The sequence below is a fragment of the Odocoileus virginianus genome, chromosome 34, assembly GCF_023699985.2.
Source record: "Odocoileus virginianus isolate 20LAN1187 ecotype Illinois chromosome 34, Ovbor_1.2, whole genome shotgun sequence".
In the NCBI taxonomy this organism is placed as follows: domain Eukaryota; kingdom Metazoa; phylum Chordata; class Mammalia; order Artiodactyla; family Cervidae; genus Odocoileus; species Odocoileus virginianus.
The window spans coordinates 13,929,263-13,952,417 of NC_069707.1; the positions used below are offsets into that span (position 1 = coordinate 13,929,263).

The 23,155-nt window shown below is 39.0% G+C and overlaps 1 protein-coding gene across 1 annotated transcript in view; it reads left to right on the forward strand.

The window, feature by feature from the left end:
* Positions 1-23,155, forward strand: part of SYNE1 (spectrin repeat containing nuclear envelope protein 1) — a 483,739-nt gene that overhangs the window by 222,585 nt on the left and 237,999 nt on the right. The window contains 12 exon segments of the mRNA XM_070461436.1: positions 646-818; positions 3,104-3,413; positions 4,808-4,972; positions 7,407-7,763; positions 12,831-12,967; positions 13,184-13,361; positions 14,209-14,391; positions 17,013-17,156; positions 17,473-17,628; positions 19,130-19,294; positions 20,878-21,050; positions 22,347-22,500. Coding sequence (XP_070317537.1) covers positions 646-818; positions 3,104-3,413; positions 4,808-4,972; positions 7,407-7,763; positions 12,831-12,967; positions 13,184-13,361; positions 14,209-14,391; positions 17,013-17,156; positions 17,473-17,628; positions 19,130-19,294; positions 20,878-21,050; positions 22,347-22,500 — 2,295 coding nt within the window.

A 23,155-nucleotide genomic window follows, 5' to 3' on the forward strand; every position in this document is an offset into this window, starting at 1 on the left:
GGATTGTTTTTCTCTTCTGTCAAAGAATATTTTTGTTCTAATAGCTTTGAAATAATTTTTTAAAAATGTTTAGTAAACATTTGTAGCAAGCATTATGAATGCCTACTCTGCTCCAAGCACCATGCAAGTTGATTGGAAATAGAGACAAAAATTAGTTCTTGCTTTCTAGAAGTTCCCAGTTAGCGGAAGAGATCGAGTGAATTGTTACTTTCAGGGCAGCCTGTATGGAGGGGCCGTGAATGAAGTACGGAGGAGGCCACAGACCAGCCTGCAGTCAGTGAAGTTTCCTCTGAAAGGCAGAAATTATGCAGGCAATGGAAATAGGGACCTGTCAAGTTTTGGACAAGGGTGACTTCATTTTCAAAATGACTTCTCTTTACTCTGATGCAAAATTCAATGAAGTTCCACTTCTAGGCTTATAGTCCAAAGTTTTCCAAGAACTTAAATCGGAGTTAATCTCTGACTTCAGACTCCTGGACTTCTAATATTTAAAGATGGTGTTATAGGGCCATAGGGTCCAGAGTGTTATATTTTTGGTGTCTTTTCATTTTAAGGTAAGGTGTGCCTTAGCTTGATTCTCATGGAACACAACACATCAGAAGGTTTTAGTGATCCTGCTTATGATTATTCATTCTTCCTTCACAGGAACTTCTCCTGATGAAAGGTGAAGGGGAAGTTAAGTTGAACATGGCCATTGGCAAAGGGGAACAGGCCTTGAGAAGTAGCAACAAGGACGGTCAGAAGGTGATCCAGACTCAGCTACAGACCCTTAAAGACGTGTGGGCTAGCATCATGGGCTCCTCCGTGCATGCCCAGAGGTACAGAGCCTATTTTTAGTGTGTATTTGCCTGAATCAAACCCAGTGGCTTTAGTAAAATGATGGAGTAGTGCTGAAGGTATCCTGCAAGAGAGTTACCAAGCATGTTATTTTAGATAGTTGTATGGATGCCTGTCTTTGCCTGATTGAATTTTCTGTAACTGCAATGGATGGTTTTGTTTGCTTGCTTGCTTTGTGTGTGTGTGCATGTGTGTGTGATATTTACATCTCCCATAACTCTCATGGAATCTGGCACACATGGGCTTAATCAGATGCCTCCTCTAAATTCATGAAAGAAAGAATATGTGGTCTTTAACAACTTTAATAACTTTTTGCTTTTTAAGGAAAGTTAAGTCATTGGCAACTTTTGAGCTTACATACAAATCTTTTTCTCAACTGAAGTAATATCCCTGACAGTGGGGTTGCAGAGATGTTGGGAGAGTATGTGATCACCCCAGTGATTGGGCTATCCTGACATTTAGAGTAAGGCCAGGGGAACCAACCTCCTGCTGTGTGTGAACACCTTCACATGAGCAACAACCAGACCACATGACCCCATTGCATTAGACGCTGATGAGAAAATAGAGAAGATGCTAATTTTTACACACGGTGTTATTGTTGTTGTGTTATATTTATGACTGAAAGACTTTCATCTCCTCCCTCTTCTCAGAGGATCTACAAATAATCTGACTGGCTGGTTGGACAAATGACTTTCAGTCAGTATTACACTAACACATTGCAGAAGTCACATTCTAAAGGTTATCTGTGCTGTTCATTCACTGAAGAAGTGTGTGCTCACATGATCTTCATAGCTAGATAAACGGAAGATTAGAGCTCATTGCAAAACAACACTCCGGTTACTCACTGCCATGTAAACAGTGGACCGCGGTGACAGCTAAAATTTGCGGAGTTGTATTTTGTTTTGTTTCCTTTAAATATGGAGGGTAGGTGGTAACTCCAGAAGTCAGCAGGACTCTGAATCTTCATCACAACTCATGGTCAGCAAAGAAAAAAAATCCAATTCCACAGTTCCCTTATTTTATAGATCAGACTGCTGAAGCATGAACAAAACTCCCCAATGCTTGACAACAGGCTAACTTCATAAAAGTAAATAGGAATACGGGTGAATATTTTCCGGATGTTAGAATAACATGTTAAATACAGGAAGCGGTTTTAAATCCTTGATTCTTCTCTTTCAGCAAGGAATTAACTTTGGCAACTGCATTCTGAGCAGTAGCAGTGCTCAAATTATTGTGCTAAAATAATGAAAGAAAGTAGTTTTTGCCCTCTTAGTGCTCAAAAGCTAGGGTAGGGTACATTTAAAAAAAAAAAAAAAATAAGCCTCTGACTCAGATTGTGTTCCTAAGATGCTGTGGACTGTAGAAGAAAGTAGGGCTTGGGTGGCTTCTGGAGAAGTGAGATGGATTTGGACTTTCCAGAAAATTATTTGCAGAAAGAATAGGGTTTTAAGGCATATATGATGAGGTTTATATTGGTGCAAAAGGGAAAAATTTGAGCAAAATAAACAATTAGGAAGTATGTTCACCACAGATATAACTTCAGGATCATAGAATTATATGCAAGGAAAAAGAAAAAGAATTATATGCAAGGGAGAGTGGGAGGAGTCACTAAAGATAAGTTAGAATAGTTTGCAAAGCTAAATGTTGGAGGTATTTTAAAAATGCCAGTCTGGAGAGCCTTTTAGTTGACTATTGGGAGAGCTATTGACTTGACTATTAACTTAGGTGACTATATTTCTAATACTATTAGCACATTGAGCCTTCATCCCTTCACACATTCAACACAGAAACACTAAACATTATACATTATATCTGTAAGTGAAAAAATAAATCTAATTATGTCATTTACCCAAAAGAATACTTTACATTTTGAATTCCATTATCTTTAATAGGATAAACCAAATCCAAGAAAATACAGAATTGATGTATATTAAGTAAAATTTAACTGTACCCCAAGGCTGATATTTTGACAATGTAACATGTATATGTGTCTATTCATTTAGGGCAATTAGCATTTGGAAGACAAATCTCCAGATGCATATGCGACTAAGACATCTTCAAATTGTAGCATAAATTTATTTTTATTTGGAAGAAGCTGTGTTGTAGGTCAGAAGAGTAATGTTTTCCCCTTCACTTAAAAGCAGTGTTTTCATCACTTACAGTACCATTCAGTAAAAGAGCTTACATGGATGCAATGCCCTCATGATTGGTTTTTAGTAGAGACATGACGATAACTTATTTTTGTAATATGTGACATTGATTCTAGCACTTTAGAGTCTGTGATTAGCCAGTGGAATGACTATCTAGAGTGGAAAAACCAGTTGGAGCAGTGGATGGAATCAGTGGATCAAAAAGTAGAACATCCCTTGCAACTACAGCCTGGTCTGAAAGAGAAGTTTTCCCTCCTGGATCACTTTCAGTCCATTGTATCGGAGGCAGAAGATCATGTTGGAGCCCTGCAGCGACTCACTGCAAAGGCCAGGGAGCTCTACCAGAAGACTGAGGATGAGACTTTCAAGGATACGGCTCAAGAGGAACTGAAAACACAGTTTAATGACATACTGACCGTTTCCAAGGTTAGTGCTTTATAGCAAAGGAAAAACGTCAAGGTTCAGGTAAAGAATACACTGTAGGTTAAATTTTTAGGGGAATTGGTGTGGAGGTTGCAAGGGAGGCTGAAGAGGGAGGGGATATAGATACATATATAATATATATATTATATATACACTATGTGTATATATAATATATACACACACACACACACACACACGGCTCAATCGCTTTGTTGTATGGCAGAAATCAACACATTGTAAAGAAATCATTCTCCAATTAAAATTTTTAAAAATAAAAATAAAAAATCAAACTATATCTTTAGTGAATAGGTATATTACATAAAGGGTCATTTCTCACCAATGGATGCCCATGAATTTTTCTTTTTAGCAATTTCGGGATTATTTTTTATTCTTTGTTTTTCATCTTTCTCCACTCAAAATGTTAATCAACCCATTTCTTTTCTTTGTGAGGCTGTCTGAGACTCAATTGTCAGTTTAGAGTTCTTTTGCTTTTGCTGCCACTTATATTTGTTATATTAGGTGCAAGTCTATTTACCTCCCAGATTTCAGTCATGTACCAAGTATCCTATTTCTCATTTTAGTAAAACCTTCATGTTTTTGTTCTCCAAGAAATTGACTCCTTTGTGTAATGTGAAGATTTTCTTTCAATTCTATCTCTGAATCATTACTTTCCTTCAGGACTTTTCTTTTGTATATATATATGAGAATGTTAAAGAAAATTAAGGAGAAGATTTTTTTCCCTCTCTTGGCTTCCTTTGGGGAACTCTCTTTGTATTATTAGTACTACAGTTTTTAACATATGTGTTAGTTTATCTTAATTTTTATTTTGGTAATGATTAAGAGCTATGACTCGAGTCAAAAAGACCTACAAATTTGAATTCTGGCTTTGATTCCTTTTCAGATGCATGACTTTGGGCATGTTACTTAACCTCTGTAACCTCTAAAGGTCCCTTCTCATAATATAGTTAAATAATAATATCTACCTCACATAGCTGTTATGAGGATTAAATGAGCAAATTTATTTTAAGTGCTGAGCAGAATACTGTACAGGCAACAGAATACAGTAAAGGTAACACAAATAGTTTCTTGAACAATAAGAACAGTTAAAATAACAGCAGTAATTAAGTGGATTATTAGTGAGGGATGTTAGTCAACATTCATTAAGCATAGGTTTTTATTCTAAGCTAAACCAAAGAAAACTTAAACAACAATGATTGCTTCTTTACAGTCTTTCAGTCTAATTAAGATTTTATTTTTTTCACTTTGAGATATTAGACATAGAGAAAATTCAAGAATAAGAAAAAAAATCTTCTAAGATCATTAAGACACCTGTTGCCTTGTCTGATTTCAGATTCTCAATAATGATTACTGTTAAAGTACTCTTCTTTCTCTACCAGGAGAAAATGAGGAAAGTAGAAGAGATTGTGAAAGACCATCTCATGTATTTAGATGCAGTCCAAGAATTCATGGATTGGCTCCATTCAGCAAAGGAAGAACTTCATCGGTGGTCAGATATGTCAGGAGATTCACCAGCCACCCAGAAAAAATTATCTAAAATTAAGGTCAGAAAATAGACAGATGGTATAACTGCATTGGTTCTTGGGTATCACATTCCTGTGATGAAGATTCTGTGGATTAGATTATTTAAAATAGTTTCTTCCTGTTTTCTATTTGTTGGTATTTATTACTTTGTACCTCATGAATCAAAAATGTAAGTAGGAGAAAAAAGGCAATTCAAAACATTGTACACTTGTGAGAAAAGTGGACCACTATCCATGGATGTGTCTGTGTGCAAATGTGCTTATTACTGTAGCATCAAGGCCTATGAAATATGCCCCAGATTGGTGAGCTGGCAAAACCAGATACTACTTACTAGCACAGTGGAAGAAGAGTTTACAAAGTAACTTGGTTAAAAGTATTTGAATAATTCACTTATTTTATTCTGCTTTCTTAGCCAAAAGTATGACAACATAGTAGAAAACAGTAATTTTAAGGGCATTAAAATAGGTTCCTGCTTATAAGGTCTACTTAAAAAGAAGACGTTCACATATCTGAGGGAGCTGGAACAAGTATATTTCTATTTACTGATTATTAAATTGCATTAATGTCCTCTCTGTGGAAGTGATAGATTTTAATCTGAGAACCAGGAAATGGTGATATTTTCAGTTGTTTAGTTGTACATGAGGAAATGTTGGAATACATAGTATAAATGTGGTCAGGAATAGAAGACTGGGATTGTGTTCTGATACCTGGAAATCAGAATATAAAAATACTCATTAATAATAGCAACAATAACTACATTCTGAAAGTTTACTTTTAAATGTTCAGAAAGTATTATTTAAATCTTACTACAACTGCACAGGTTTTAAATGAGATAATCACAGAAAGTCACTTCTAAAATTCTTATTACCTGTGGGATTCCATAAAATGCTTCGCTATATTATATACTTCACGAATATTTTGATTCATTCGTTCATTCATTCACCCATTCATCTATCCATTTATTCAACGAAGGTTGTACTTGGAAGGTTGTATCAAGGAACTTGAAGTGTGGGTGGGAATGAATATGCACAAACTGATGCTTATAAAATCATACAGCAAATGCAACCCTAGCTCACGAGTTCAGGCTCTAGGATCAGACCCTGATGCTACATCTTATCTGTACTGCTTTTCTTAGGGCTGTCCTCAAGCCTCAACGTCTTTCTTCATCGGTAAAAATCAGAGTAACAATAGTACCTGCCTCACAGAGTCATTTTGAGGGCTAAATTAGATCATGTGCCTAAAGCATTTTAGCAGTCCAGGAGCTAAGTCATAAATTTGTATTAAAATTAACAAAAATAATAGATCCATAAATATATAAACATCAGAATAGATTCTATACAAGAATCTATTCTTACCAGGAAATACCACTATTTTACTTAATTAGCAATACATAAATTTGTCTTATCTTTTGGGGCATTTGTGTGCTTTAAGCCTAAAAGGTGCAGTTAAATGGTTGAGTTTCTAGTGAGGTTCTCAAAAGTAAGAAGAATAGTAATAAATGAATGCTGTGTAAAGGTTATTTTGAGCTTTCAGTTTAAATATGTCTGTGAATGATTTATTTTAGTTACTATAAAAATATTTAGTTAACATGCTGAAAGTGAAAGTCGCTCAGTCGTGTCCGACTCTTTGCGACCCCATGGCCCATATAGTCCATGGAATTCTCCAGGCCAGGATACTGGAGTGGGGAGCTGGTCCCTTCTCCAGGGGATCTGCCCAACCCAGGGATCAAACCCAGGTCTCCCGCATTGCAGGCGGATTGTTTATCAGCTGAGCCACAGGGGAAGCCCAAGAATACTGGAGTGGGTAGCCTATCCCTTCTCCAGCAGATGTTCCTGATCCAGGAATTGAACCGGGGTCTCCTGAATTTCCGGTGGATTCTTTACCAACTGATTTATCGGGGAAGCCCACATACTGAACCATTTCATACTGAAAATATGAAAATATTAACGTACTAAAGTATTTGAAATTGAGGAGGGCTTATTCTTTTGTTGTTGATTCCTAGTGGATCAGAAGTGTCGTTTAAGCCACCACCTCCGGGAAGGAGATGGAAATGGGGTAGAGACAAGAGCAGAGGACAGTTCTGCCACAATCCTAGTTCACTTGTCTTCAACCCAGGGAAAATTAAGATTCGCATATTTACAGGAGCAATACACCACAGGCAAACATTTAAATTACTATCCAAATAGTTTCACATATTCAAACAACGCCGGATTTCAGGGTTCCTCTTTAGGCTATTGTGGATTCCTCAGTTTACTTCGCCACAAACCTTGACGCTCACAATGATAATCTCTACTATAATAACTCAGGAGGGGGCGGATGAATTGAATCCGGTTCCTTGTGGCACGCTTGCTAAAACTTCCTAGCAGGACGGGGTCCCCCTCTGTACACATTTGGAAACTTGCAGGCCAAGTGACTCAGAGCCTCCTCGGTTGCCATGGTGATGTTCCATTACAGGAGCTGATGGATTCCAGAGAGATTGGTGCACGCCGCCTAAGCAGAGTGGAGTCTCTGGCCCCAGCCGTGAAACAGAACACGACTGCCAGTGGCTGTGAGCTCTTGGACACGGAGATGCAGGCCCTGCGTGCGGACTGGAAGCAGTGGGAAGACAGCGTTTTCCAAACGCAGACCAGCTTGGAGAACCTGGTCAGCCAAATGGCCCTTTCGGAGCAGGAGTTCTCCGGCCAAGTAGCTAAGCTGGAGCAGGCCCTCGAACAGTTTAGTGCCCTCCTGACAAGCTGGGCTCAGCAGTTAGCCCTCCTGGAAGGCAAGAACACAGATAAGGAGCTAGTGGAATGCTGGCAGAAGGGCCGGGTGAGTTGGCTTCCCGTTTTCTGCTGGGGGGTTATGCTAACATGTTTGTTTGCCTCTCTTCATTGCTAAAAAAAAAAAAAAAAAAATCCTTGCTAACTAAAAACATGCAACATTCAGACTTGGAAAAATAAGTATTAATTAAATTTGTAAAGCTGCTCCATTTCCTTTTTTCATAAATCAAAGTACTGTAAAAATATAGACATAAGTGAGAAAGAGGTTTTTTTCCTTTTTATCATAAGAAGCGTTTATTGATAGTGGGAAGATTTTACTTTCATTCTTACGGTGTAAGAGTTTGTAATCTTGTTTTCAGCTCTTCAGTCTGAAAAAAGTGGCCTGTGGGTAGAGGCATAAATAGACACAGTCATAGCTGTTTTCCTGCCAGGGAATTATTTCCAACAATTAAATGATTGAATTTATAGCTTTGAAAGAAATGTTTGGTAATCTCCTAAAGCACGACTAATAGTTTTCACCCTGATTAGCTGTCCTGTGTGTGGATTTGACAGCTGTGTTTGAATTAATCCGTTAACAGAACTCCTAGTCATGCTCACCAGTTGCCTTGTGAACTTTTTTTTTTAAACTAATAACCGCCCTTTCAGAATGTGAGGAAGGAAAACATAAAAGGAAGAGTGAATAATGGGCAGAAGCTTGAAATCTTCTTTCTTTCTTTTACTGTTAAATAGTGTCTCAGAAAGCCTTTCGATATGTGCAGTTTTAGAGTGCTCTGAATCATGGGGTTGTCCTTAAAAGGAAATTTAGTAAACTTCTCTGTTTCTATTTATGTTATATTCATTTCAAAATATCTCCAGCCAGTAAGAAAGTCCTGCAGTGTTTCCAACACTGTCTTGTTTTAAATCAAGTATTTGAAACAAATATAGCACCCACAAAATAAAACTTTGTAATCATCTCTTATACTATTCTATTTATAAGGTTTCTAGGATTTTTGTTTGTTTTTTTTGCCTTTCCTATCCTTTAGGCTTAAGCTCTAGAATAAAGCACAGAAAGTAGTTCTGTCAAACAGGGACAAGGAAGTCGGTAATTGTCCAATGTGGTCAATATTATTCACTCTGGTATAAAAAAATGAGTTATAATGCTTTAGTTCTTTTGTGTTCCCTTTTCTTTCTCTTCCATTAATATGATGAAATTTTTTAAAAAGAAAGATTTGGTTATATTTAGATTGAATTACTATCTTGAGCTATCTTTTTTTATTGATACTACTAATGAAAATAATAGGTAAAACCTATAAAAAATGTACATAATAATGAAAAGAGAATATGGACTTTTTTTTTTTTTTTGCTTTAGAAGTCCAATTACCTTGAAGTTTGTTTAAACGAAGAGAAAAAGGTCATAATGTTTTCATGAAATACATACTTTGTTCTTTAAGTAACACTTGTGACAAATAACATAAATCATTAAGGAATGCTGAACTTGTGATCCATACAAAACACTAACATTTAGGGTTATACATAATTTAAAGAAACATCCCAAGCACTTTTCAAAATATTGTAGTAGCCAGTACATAGAGGCATGCCTTAGGTGGCCATAGGAATGTAATTCAGAAAATTAAGGGAGGGGGGAAAATGTACTGGAACTACTTAATTTATTCAAAATCACTGAGCAAGAAAACCAACCTTGAACTTCCATACTGATTTTAAAGAACTTGTATATAGTGCCTTGACTTAAATTCAAGAGCAAAAGTTAAGACTCTTCTCTTCTACTTTTGGTAGACAACTGCATGGTAAACTAAGATAACGTTTCTCCCTGGATTTTACCTGAGAGTGGCCTTTTTAATTTTCTATTTAAAAGAGGACAGGTTTGGCACATTTATACTAATGTTAAACCAATGTTAACATTTCTTGGAATCTCAAGAAGAGAATATAGAATTTTATTTGTGCTGGTAATCCAAAGTTGCCAGCCCTTCGCTTAGATCTACTTCCAGTTTTGGCTCCAGAGTTCATACTTTAGATGATAATACTACATCACCTCCCAATATTCAGATATCCTTTTATTTTTAATAATGATATTTTAATCTTAAAACAGATAGCATTATGCAATACACCTTAAACTTATACAGTGCTATATGTCAATTATATCCTAATAAAACAAGGAAAAAATAAAAGATAAAAACAGATAATAAATTTTCTCACCACACATTAAAAAAAGAAATGGTAATTATGTGATGGAATAGAGGTGTGAGCTAATGATCTACTGATAATCATTTACAATATATAAATGTACCTTATCAACACATTGTACATCTTAAGTTTATACAATATTTATTTAATTAATTATTTAAGTTTATCAATTGCATTTCAATAAAGCTAGGAAAAGCTTTTAATTTTAAAAAATAATGATAATACTTCCATCACGAATGGATGCATAGGACATTTTACAAAATAATGGATTTGCCAGGGTTCTTTGACATTGTTTTGCTGTTTGTTGGAGGTGGGGATTGTCATTGTTGAAAATCACAGTAATAAACATAAAATTCCACAAGTGTTTATTCTCTATTCCACAATTAAATGATGAGACTCAAGAAATCTTTAAAAAAGAAAAATGGATCTTCATCTATAAATTATGTTAAATCATGTTGCAAAGTATTTTATTCACTGTGTTTGCAAAACTCATATTTTTTTAATTTCCAAGGTTATTAACCTTAGAGATTTAACAATTTTATTAACCTATAGAACCTCTAAGGGGGGGGAAATACATTTTAAGACTTAACTGAAACAGAATTATACAACCTGATATTTATAAAATGAAAGACTGCTAAAATGCTTTAATTTATGATACGTTTAGTGTAGTCAAGTTGCTCAGTCATGTCCGACTCTTTGTGACCCCATGGACTGTAGCCTATAAGGCTCCTCTGTCCATGGAATTTTCCAGGCAAGAATACTGGAGTGGGTTGTCCTTTCCTTCTCCAGGGGATCTTCCCAACCTGGGGATAAAACCCAGGTCTCCCACACTGCAGGCAGACGCTTTACCTTCTGAGCCACCAGGGGAGGTGATTTTTTTTTTTTTTTTTAGTATAACTTTTTAGTCAAAAGCTTTTCACTTTTCAATCATCTAATTTATAAATGACTATTTTGAATCTCTGGCTCTTTTTACTTTTTTGGTATGTGGTAAATTCTTTAGTTCTTATAAAAGGTTCAATGTGGTGTAAAATAGTAGTTACTAGTGTTTGGAGTTTTGGAGAGAAACTTTCTAGTTATTATGTGTGAATTTCATGAATAAAAACATCGTATACGCCTCTGTAGCCCAGCCACTAACCTAAATAAAGAATTTTAAAACCAAGGGAACTTCATCCCTCCTCTGAGAATCACGGTTTAGGTGGAAAGGCCAAGAAGTTCAAGACCAGTGGGGACGCTGGCTGGTGATGAGTGCAGACCAGGTGCTGTGTGTCCTCAAGACAATCCCCTAAGAGGTGGGACAGAAAGCAGAGAATCCTTAGAGGAGCCCTGATTTGAGCTGAGTCTTGATTACAAATTGACCAGATGGGAGAGGTGGAGGAACAGTATCAAGATCCAGAATTACTGAGGAATGAGAAAAACACAGACAACAACTGGAGAACGGGATTCACAATCTGAAAACAATTGTGCCCTTCGGGAGTAGACAGAGGCCCTGAGAGTCAAGAAGCAGAGGGAAAGAGAGCTGGTTAAAAGCGTTAAGACATATAATAGACCAGACCTCATTCATCTTGTGTGGAGTGAGAAGTTTTCTGATTCAGATCAGTGGGAGGACAGTGGTGCCATTTTCTAGGATGAGAAATACAACACAGACCTACTTTGTTAAGAGGCCTGGTTTTCCTACAAATCTAGGCCATGTCTTGATAAATATCTCTGAGAACAATAATAGTAACAGCAACAGCTATCCGAGTAGTTACTCATCTTCTTGCCCCTCCTCCTTAATATTTTTTTTTGTTTAGCTTGGAGATAATATTATCTACATAGTCCCACTTAAATAGCCTACTGTCTTTACTAATTATAGCTTCCCTTGTGGCTCAGATGGTGAAGCGTCTGCCTACAATGAGGGAGACCTGGGTTCGATCCCTGCGTCGGGAAGATCCTCTGGAGAAGGAAATGGCAACCCACTCCAGTACTGTTGCCTGGAAAATCCCGTGGATGGAGGGCCCAGTAGGCTACAGTCCATGGGGTTGCGAAGAGTCGGACTCGACTGAGGGACTTCGCTTCACTTTACTAATTAGGCACTTGATGTGCCAGGAACTGTGCTAAGTATTTGACACTGAAGATCTCACGTGATCCTTGTGACAATGCTATAAGAGAACTCTGATTGCAAAGCATCTTGTGTAACTCAGTAGACCATGTGGTTTCAGAGTGTGTCCTTGTCAAGTCCCAACACTTTGCTTTGGATTAAAGATTCACAATATTGTGATTAATCACGTCTTCTCTCTCTCTTGCATCCATTAAATTGTGAGCTCTTCAAGTACAAAAATCATACCTTTAGTTGTTTCAAGAGTGCCAGAATCCAGCAAAATGATTGATACATACCAGATAGTTAGCAGATATTTGATGACTAGATGAATGAAACTATGAAAGGAATAAATTACTAGTTAAATTAGACCCTGGAATATAAGAAATTCTTAATGCAAAAGTTAATTGTATATATACTACATAAATTCAGTTGCTACATGTATTTTTTAATCCAAAATTAGTATTGCTTTGCTTTGAAATGATTTCTCTTCACCTTTAAACAGTATATACCCATGCACATCTTCCAATGGCCTAGACAGAATGTTTTTAAACAATTTAGGCTATTCTTGTTTTTCTTTTTCTCGTTCCACTTTAAGTTACTTGACCACTTGATCATTTGACTATCCGGCAATGCTGGATACTTGAGAACCTAGCTCTTCCTAGAAAAAGACGCAAAATAACTAAGGGCTATCATCTGCCAGGGGGAATCCTGAAAATAGACCTCATCTCTTTACTGAATCTACTGTGTTGGTTCTTCCTTCAGTAAGAATTTATTAAGTGATTTATGCATGTATGATACTAGGATGTAGAAATTACCCAGTTTAAACACTTGCTTCTCTGCCTTGTTATTTCCTGATAGGAGATACTGGATGCTTTACAAAAAGCAGAGCCTCAGACAGAGAATCTCAAGTCTCAACTGAATGAGCTTTGTCAATTTTCCAGAGACCTGAGTACATACAGCGGAAAAGTTTCTGGCTTGATTAAAGAGTATAATTGGTGAGCATAAACCTTACTGGCATTCAAAATATGTTTACACAAATAAGAAGTCAGAGGTTTGTTAAGTTGTGAGTTCAGTAATAATATAAATTAATCTTTAAATATATTACCAAATGGTATGAGTACATACTAAGAGCTGTTGATTTTCTGGAACATTATTTTGATCTACTTGACCGCATTTTTTCTCCCATTAAATGCTTCAAATCATGGTTCCAGTCTTTGTTTGCAAGCTTCCAAGGGCTGTCAGAATAAAGAACAGATTTTACAGCAAAGATTTCTGAGAGCCTTCAAAGATTTCCAACAGTGGTTGGTTAACGCAAAGATCACAACTGCTAAGTGCTTTGACATACCTCAAAATATCAATGAAGTTTCAACGAGTCTTCAGAAAATACAGGTAAGAGTGTGATCAATTAATTCTAATAATGGTGCTGAAAATTCTCTAGCGGTCCAGTGGTTAGGACTCAGTGCTTCTACTGCAGGGGACATGCATGGGTTCAGTCCCTGGTCAGGGAGCCAAAGTCTCACAAACCATATGGCCAAAAAAGAAAATATGTAATAACAGTACCTGCAGGTGACTCAGAGGTCAAGAATCCACTTGCCAGTGCAGGAGACTCGGGTTCAATCCCAGTATCAGGAAGATCCCCTGATCTTCCTGAGGAGGAGATTTTCGGCAACCCACTCCAGTATTCTTGCCTGGAAAATTCCATGAACAAAGGAGCCTGGCAATCTACTGTCCGTGGGGTCCCAAAGAGTCGGACATGACTAAATGACCAAGTGTGCATCACTGACTTCTAGGTCTTATTATTACAAGGCTATTAAAGTTTTGCTCAAGAACCTCAGATTTCAAGTAAATCCCTGCTTGAAACAATTGATGTGTAGGTGAAAAGAAACTAGTCCGTTCATCTAAATGCATGCTATTTTTATATATTAATAGGGATTTAGGAGATAATAAAAGCTCTTTGTATATGAGAATCATTGAGCTTGAGCATGCTAGTCAGATTTTCTCGTTAATTTTCACAATACCTGTAACAGTTACATAAGATTATTATTAAATACAATACATACATAATACACTAACGCATAAGAGTATTATTGAACAAATAGGGTAAAAGAATCTTAGTCAGTTAATATATGCAACAAAAATTGTTTATTTCTTTTCTTTGATTTTATTGAGAAATAAGTAGGAAATTCATGTATTTTCATGTATAGAGCTTTTTATTGTGCCTAATCTCTTCTTTAAGGAATTTTTGTCAGAAAGTGAAAGTGGACAGCACAAGCTGAACATGATGCTTTCTAAAGGAGAACTTTTGTGTACTCTGTTGCCCAAAGAGAAAGCTAGTGGCATCCAGGCCAAAATGGCAACTGCAAAAGAAGATTGGAAAAATTTTCATTCGAATCTCCACCAAAAGGAGTCTGCTCTGGAGGTATACGATAGCCAACCATGTGGACACGTTCTGTGTTATTTGTTGTTGTTGTTGTTAAAATTCAATGTATTACATCCAGTACATCTAGGTATCCTTGTCAGAGATTTTGGTCATCCTTCTCTGAATATGACTGGATAACCGGATAACCTTAAGAATCACCTCAGTGTTGAAGTGTGAACCTCACTGAGGAATTTAATAGCTTCTTGCATGATAGAGGCAGTTATCACAGGCTTGCCCATATACCAGCCCACCAGTAACAACTGGTTTAAGTTTTAGGCAATGTTATTTAATCTTTACTTGAAATCCCTCACTTGTGAAAGCTGCTCTAGGAGAATGGACCAAAAATATCCATGCAGGGCTGAAAAATGCTATGGATGAGACAGAATATTATAACTAATGCAGATACCAAGTACTGAATAGTAGATTTTAGGAGTTCAGCATGCAGAGAGACAAAATAATTTTATTTTATCTAGGGATAGCATAATTTGAATTTACTATAATCATAACATAATTATGCCATAATGCAATTATTTTTTTCTTGAAATCATTTGTTTTGTGTACCAACTCTTCTCTTAGAGGAAAGTTAAGAGTCAGGCAAGTATTTTTTTTTTTTCTTTCTAAAATGCTTCCTAGCAGGAGAGAGCCTTAATTTAATTATGGCCATAATCAATGAAGGATGGAAAACTAATAATAGAGAATTAATATCTGGGAAGAGAAAATGCATGTTTCCTCAGTTCTTCCCTAACCAGAGACCATTGTCATTCTCTACTGTAATAGTGGCTATTATTTCGTGGCAGGCATCCTCCATGCAATAGAGAGTAATAACCACTTTGCAGAGGCCTAGACGGCTCAAGTGGTAAAGAGTCTGCCTGCAATGAAGAAGCAACAGGGGATACGGGTTCAATCCCTGGGTTGGGAAGATCCCCTGGAGAAGGAAATGGTAACCCACTCCAATATTCTTGCATGTAAAATCCCATGGACAGAAGTGCCTGGTAGGCTACAGTCCATGGGGTCGCAAAGAGTTGGACACAGTTGCGCATCTGACATAGATAAGAGAACCATCTTTCACTGCCTAGAAATTTGCTCTCAACCCTGCAGGGATCATTAGTGCACTGTGGCCTGAGCATCTCCTGTCGAAAGCAGTGCATATAGTACAGATAATGAGGTTACCTCATTCAAGAAATGTCCAGTAGTACGTCAGGAATTGCTTGCCTTCCTGCTTTTCTTATTTTTCTTCCTTCTTTCTTTCCTTTCCTTCTTCCTTCTTTCCTGCCTATCGCCCTCCCTTCCTTACTGTCTTCCCTCCTTTCTTCCTTCACTTTAATTAAGAATACACACATTAATACACATAATAGCACTTACTATGTGCCAAGCACTATGTTAAGAATACGAAAGTGTTAACCGTTCCTTCTCCTCAGGGAATTCATTTTCTAGAGAAATGAATTCATTTTCTAGAGGGAAACAGTATACAAAGAGATGGTTGCAATATAATATAGGTATACGCAGGGTGTGGGAATCACTCAAAGAAGGATGAAACTGACTCTGTTTGGAGAAATCAAGGAAGGTATCCCGAAAGGCGACTTTCTAACTGAATCTGGAAACTAAACATTCTTTGAATTTGCTGAGGCTGACATGCATTTCAGTTAGAAGGAAGTGAGTGTACAGGGCCAGGGTGTTGTTAAATGTCAACTATTTGAGGGAGACTTTGAGATGTTTGGCATTCAAGTGAAATTTTGTGGGAAGAGCAACAAAGATAAGACCAAGGATGAAGATTAGGAGCTGATAGTAGAATGCCTTGTGTACTAAACAATTTGACCTTGACTCTTGGATAGTATTCCTTTTCTGAACCCCAAAACAGCACTTATTTTCTCAATTTTGCCAAGGTTGCAGCATAACCCATACCATTCTAGATGCATAGAAGAGACATTAGTTCATTACATACAATGAATGCTTTAGAACACTAGGGCTTAATTCTAAGATTTAAAAAAGCTGAATGAAGAATCTACTCGTCTTTCAGAGACAAATATCTCAACTCTCTGGCCATAATGTAGGCCAGAATGATAAATAGTAAATAGCTGGAAGACCAGAGAAAGCTTTTCAAAATGGTCCAGATGAGAGAGACAAGGGCCTAAATTAAATAAATGATAATGGATGAGGGATTTCTCTCTAAGAGAAAACATGGCAGGATTTGATAACTGACTTAACAAGGGGATCGAGGAAGGAGAAATTAAAGTTTAAGTCTTTAGTTTCTCATTTGGAAAATAGCTTGAATGATGATGCCATTAGGGGAGTCTTGAATATGGTAGAAAAAGTGGTTTGGGAAGAAATAGAGAAATTCATTCAATTTAATATATATTAAATTCGATGGGCCTGCAAGATAACCAGTGGGTAATGGCCAGGAAAATAGCAGCGAACATGTGTGACGTTCAAGAGAGAGGCTAGAGCTGCCAAAACAGTGAAGGTGAACATCTATTAGGTGCTATTGTAGGTGCCCGCTTAGCATGTATTAATGTGTTTAGTCTTCATCACCATATTTCTATTTTATGGATGAGGAAATTAAAAGACTCTAGACTTATTATTAACATTTCCTCTGGTCCCTAACACTATCTAAAACCTCATAGAATCTGAAGATCCAAATGAAGGACTTTGAAGTAAGCGCTGAGCCTGTGCAGGACTGGCTGAGTAAAACCGAAAAGATGGTGCATGAAAGCAGCAGTCGCCTGTATGATCTGCCAGCCAAGAGACGAGAACAGCAGAAACTGCAGGTGATGCGCCCCAGGCTGGTCTGACCCTCCTTCGTCTACCACGCATTCAGATCAGAGGCTTGGGGGCACCCTGGAGTGAGGCGATGCTGTCTTGAGATTGGGTGCACCCTTTTCCTGAGTTCAGAGCTCCTGCTTTCCTTTGAGGTGCAATCTGTCCGGTCCTGGAGCCCTACATTGTGTGTAGCTTGGAAATAATAACGCCTTTGGGCCATGTCTGTTACTCTCCAGCGTTTGTTTCCGCGGTCTTGGGGCCAAAGCTTTGTCTGCCGTGTGCTCTGCCCCAGCCTCTTAATCGTGACTTGCTTCTGCTTTTCAGTCTGTCCTTGAGGAAATAAACTGCTACGAGCCTCAGCTCCACAGGCTGAAAGAGAAAGCTCAGCAGCTGTGGGAGGGCCAGGCGGCCAGCAGGAGCTTTATGCACCGGGTGTCGCAGCTGTCTTCTCAGTATCTAGCGCTAAGCAATGTAACAAAGGTAACGCCTGCCATGTGCTGTGTGTGAGTGTGTGTCCTGGTGGCAGAGCCGGGGCCCCGGAGCCCCACGGGCAGGGCTCAGGCGTGTAAGCGTTCTTCCTAGCCTTGCAACCCCGGCCAAACATGTGTGCTGCGTCATCTCAACGTGCTTGTCTGAAAACAGCAAGGGAGGTTTCAAACATCCAAGAGACTTCCCATCTCTATGGTTACACCAAGTATTCCCCTTAGTCCTGAAATGGTTCCCCAGAGCTCTTATTTTGAAGACTCAAAGCATAAATAGAAGGCAGACTTCAGAGTACTGGGTCTAAAGATACACAGATTAAGTTACTTTCATAAAAACAGAAATTCAAAGCAGTTTTTAAATTTTAGTGGACTCAGCAAAAGTGAGTTTTAAGGTTAGTTTTTTTTTTTTTTCATTTGTCTCAATTCTTTATATTTTTTACATAGTCATCAAAGCTGCGTTGATTGAGAGTTTCAGTTCAGAGTCTGGAGCAGAGCTCAAAATTGGCAATGATTCCCATTACGGATGAAAGCTCTTTTCTAACAACTTAGAAAAAAAGTAAATAATATCCCACAGTGACCTCACTTAGAGCATTCAGCAGACCCATCCTGAATTAAAGAGGGCCAGACCACCTTGAATTTTATGGCCTTGTGATGTTTGTTCCCTATATTTCTCTTTTGCATTTCAGATCTGAGAATATAGGGAACCTGCTGGAACTTGGCTTCGCCTGTTTGAGTGTGGGCTTGCTCTTGGCCTGCTGTTTGCATCCCCAATAAAACATCATTGAGACAGTCATATAGTATTAGCCTGGGAATGAAGAGACTATGTTTACACCTAATTTTTTATTACTTTTTTGTTTTTAGAAAATCTGGCATAAATTTAGAAAATCTAGAATAAATTAGGACCATCTTTCTATTCCTTTGTATTTATTTAGGTGCCAAAAAAATCAACAGATATTCAAATGCTTTACGTGCTGAAAATTATATTCATAAAATCTTCATTGTGTTGGATGTTAGCTTTAATTAATAAATAAAACCACATTTACAGTCCCAATTTAAGAGTATTACAAGATCTCAGATAATTGTTTTTTTTAGAATTGGCTATCATGTAGGTCATGTGGGTATGTGGTATTGAGCCGAATATGATATCTAAAAGCAGAAACTATTTCAGTGGGTTTCCCAGACAAGGTGTGAGGAATAAATTAATGAAATTTCTGAAAGTATCCCTAGTTGTCATAAAGAAGAGTAGCAAGTATGTTGAGGGGCAGTAAATTGTCATTGTAACCTTTCTGCTTCTTGACCTGATTATTCTCATATTTTTACTCTTTAGAAAGCCGTTTCCCATCTCACAGATTAATACAGCCTTTATCATATCTGTGCAGAGTATGAACCTATGGCTGATTAGTTATTTGGACCAGGGGTTAGCTTTGCCGTCTGTGTAGCTGCAGGCTGTGAAGCCTCTATGGAAGGGACAGCTGGATGACGGTCTCTGTCATTTCTAGGAGAAAGTGTCAAGACTGGATAGGATTGTTGCGGAACACAGTCAGTTCTCCCTGGGAATTAAAGACCTGCAGGACTGGATGACGGACACGGTCCACATGTTGGACTCTTACTGCCACCCAACCTCTGACAAGAGTGTGCTGGACAGCAGGGTGCTCAAGCTTGAGGTGTGTCTTCTACAGCAAATGTCTCTGATTTACAGAATTTGTTTTTCTCAAAATTTCTCAAGTCTCCGCCTGCCTGGTGTGATAAGGAGCCCGAGAATGGGGGCTTCTTTGGTGGTCCCGTGGTTTGGAATCTGCTTTGCAATGCAGAGGACACTGGGTGGATTCCTAGTCAGGGAACTGATATTTCACATGCCGCGGAGCATCTAAAAGCCCGCACGCCACAACTAGAGAATCTGTGTGCTGTAACGAAAGAGTCCGCGTGCCACAACTAAGACTCTATGCAGCCAAATAAATGAATACATAACAAAATATTAAAAAGAAAAAAATAAATCCAAGAATACTCTGCTGATACGATCCTGTTGACACAGGGAGGCCTTGCCTAAGCTTTCCCAAATCATGTGAGCCCAGATATGCTCTCCCATCAATACTTTACTAAACAAGAAATAACAACCCAGAGGTGGTTACTTGCTTGATATAGCCAGTGAATAGGCTAGTTTCAAATGATATCAGATATATCTATTCTGAGAAAATACTTCAATGAAACATTTTATCAGGCAGAAACATTTCCCGTCTTGTTCAATTAACTTGCCTGCCTGTATCAGTTAGTCCATTCTTCTCCCATCATAAGAAATTCGTTCAACATGAGTTTACATTTGCGGTAAGGCAATCATTCTACATTCATTCACCTGTCATTTATACGCTGAGTGTCTTCTAGGAGACTGGCACTCTATCTTGATACCAAGGATTGAAAAATGAATGAAGTATGGTCATTGTCCTCATGATTTTATAGTCTGAGACTGCAGGCTGAGGCACAGGAGACAGTAATAGCAGGTGGAGGCGTGCTCATGGAGCTGTGGGCACACGAAGGACCAGAGTTGGGCAGGGACGGATGGTGTTGAGTTGGAACAGATTTCTCAGAAAACCTGAGACTTGAGGATGGAACCCAGTGAACAAAAGCTGAAGAAAACCAGTGGTGTGTGTGGTATGTGAGTTGCTGCCAGCACTTCCTTTCTGCTGCGGCAGAAGCTGGTGGCCAGGAGTGGCTGAAACTGAATCCACAGGGATGGACAAGCTCCAGATGAAGGAGAGAGATGAAGCTTTACCTTTTAGGCCATAACTTTGAATTCAAGTTATATAGAAAAAGAATAGTGCTTGTGAAGAACTTGAAATGTATAAATTAATATAGACTATGAATTTATTTCTTTCAGTTTGTTGTACGAGAGGCCTTAACATTTATAGAGCTCTTCCTCCTCTGACCTTTGAGAGTTTAGGAATCCTATTGTCTATTTTTCATTTACTGAAAAACAGTAAACTTAAACTTCAGTGGAAACCAGGGATTATTCAGAGAATAATAAAGATCTGAAAGGCCAGGCTCACTTGGAGGCCAGTGGGTGACTGGTAACTGGTTACTGGTTCCTGACACCATCAGCCAGTGACTCTCCTGGCCTCCTCCTGATCAACCCAAGGGATCCAGGGCTCAACACGACTGCAGGCCATCTGCTATCCACAGGGACTCTGAAATATTTAAAGCTAGCAATGTGAAACATACAGATGCCAAAGGACTTCTGTGTGGGCTTTTACAGGCTCTGTTATCAGTGAAACAGGAAAAAGAGATCCAGATGAAGATGGTGGTGACCAGAGGGGAATCTGTCCTTCAGCACGCCTCCCCGGAAGGCGTGCCTGCCATTCAGCTGCAGCTGGCGAGTGTGAAGGATACGTGGGCCTCCCTTTGGTCTGCAGCAGTTCGCTGTAAAAGGTGAGTGAGGCCGAAGGGCTGCTGCCAAGTCATGGCTGAAAGATCTATAGAATGGCTCCGAAACACACTGTCCAGGCTTTCCCCCATCCTCTCTTTGTGTCTCTTTCTTTCTCTCTATTGCCCTGCTCCCTTGTTTTTTGCCTCCTCCCTTCCTTCGTTCCCTCCTTCCTTTCTTTTCTTTTTTCTTCTTGGAAGAAAAGAAAGTGCCAGGTGCAACCTTGCATTTACGTTGACCTACAGTACCATGTCTGTGTTTTTATGTAATTATAACTACATGTTTCTTCAGGTTGGTGTTCACTGCTTAAAAAGCCACAGGATAAATAAATGTTTAATCTTGTGAAGATATATTAGTTAAAACTCGAAACATGTATATTATCTAGGGTGAAACAGATCACCAGCCCAGGTTGGATGCATGAGACAAGTGCTCGGGCCTGGTGCACTGGGAAGACCCAGAGGGATCGGGTGGAGAGTGAGGTGGGAGGGGGGACCGGGATGGGGAATACATGTAAATCCATGGCTGATTCATGTCAATGTATGACAAAACCACTGCAATGATGTAATTAGCCTCCAACTAATAAAAATAAATGGAAAAAAAAAAAGGTCCAATCATGAAAAAAAAAAAGAAAAAAAAAAAAAAAACTAAACCGTTTACTTAGGAAGTAGCCCCAGAAAACACCAGTGGGTGGTGGGAAAGAGCCGAGAAAGACAGGGCAACCAGTAAAGGGTGGGGGCTGGAATTTACCCCCCACCCCCCACCCCGAAAAGCACTTCTGGGAGCCAGAGTAAGACAGAGCTTCTCTGGAAATTACCCATGGAGAGCAAAGGTGGGGAGCGGTGAAGCGGGAATGTTTGTAAACAAACTGCCATGAGTCAGTTTCCTGTCTTTTATTCCTTTTTTGTTTCTCTCCTCTAGCGGAGTTAAATATCGATTCTCTTATGGCCTTGAGTCTTGGCTCCAGGAAAACCTTGCTCGGGGCATCTCTCCTTTTGCCTTCAAACCTCTTCCAGTGTCTCACGTGACTTGGTTACTGACTCCAGGCTTTATACCCTGTCCCATTTCTCCACCTGTCAGCCTGGACTTCACCATCCTTTGCTTCTCAAAGCTGTGCTTTCCAGAGACCCAGGCTTGGCTTTGATGAGCTGTGACCATTCAGCCCCCCCTCAAGCCTGCCCTGACCTGATCTGTGGGCTTCCTGCCGGGGAAGTGGACAGAGCAGACGTGGTGATAAGAGATCAGATAGACTGCATGTAGACGGCTTCTCAGTGTAGATTACTGTCCTTTCAATTACCTTTCAGTCAACTTGAAGGAGCTCTTTCTAAGTGGACAAGTTACCAGGATGATGTTCGACAGTTCTCCAGTTGGATGGACGGCGTGGAGGCCAGCCTGAACGAGTCCGAGAGGCAGCTCGCGGAACTGCGGGAGAAAACAGCAGCTCTCGGGAAGGCCAAGGTGGGGCTGGGTTTCACATTCGATTTGTCCTCTGCCTCTGCTTCAGCATTGCCACGGCTATACAAAAACATTCTGGAGAGGGAAATGGCAACCCACTCCAGTATTCTTGTCTGGAGAATCCCCATGGACAGAGGTGCCTGGTGGGCTACCGTCCATGGGGTCTCAGAGAGTCAGACATGACTTAGCAACTAAGCACGTACGAAAACATGCCCATCTATAGGCTAGGGCCGTCCACATAGCTGAGCTCTGTTGGGCGAGTTTACTGTAATTTCTAATGGCTTCTTAAACAAACTTGTGTTTGTGGTTATTTTATTAGTGAGTGAAAATGTCCCTTTCCAGGAAAACTTCATAGACCTATGTTTTATGAAGTTTGGCAACTTGTAGTATGTTTTAATCGGGCTTTCCTAGTGACTTAGTGGTGAAGTGCTAATGCAGGAGATGTGTATTCGATCCCTGGGTTGGGAAGATCCCCTGGAGAAGGAAATGGCACCCACTCCTGTGTTCTTGCTTGGAAAATCCCACGGACAGATGTGCCTGGTGACCTCCACTCCATGGGGACGCTCAAGCGTCAGACATGACTTAGTGACTAGACAACAACTACAAATAACTTTTGATATCTTCATCCTGTTCATCCTTAGGAAGTAAAACTTTTTTT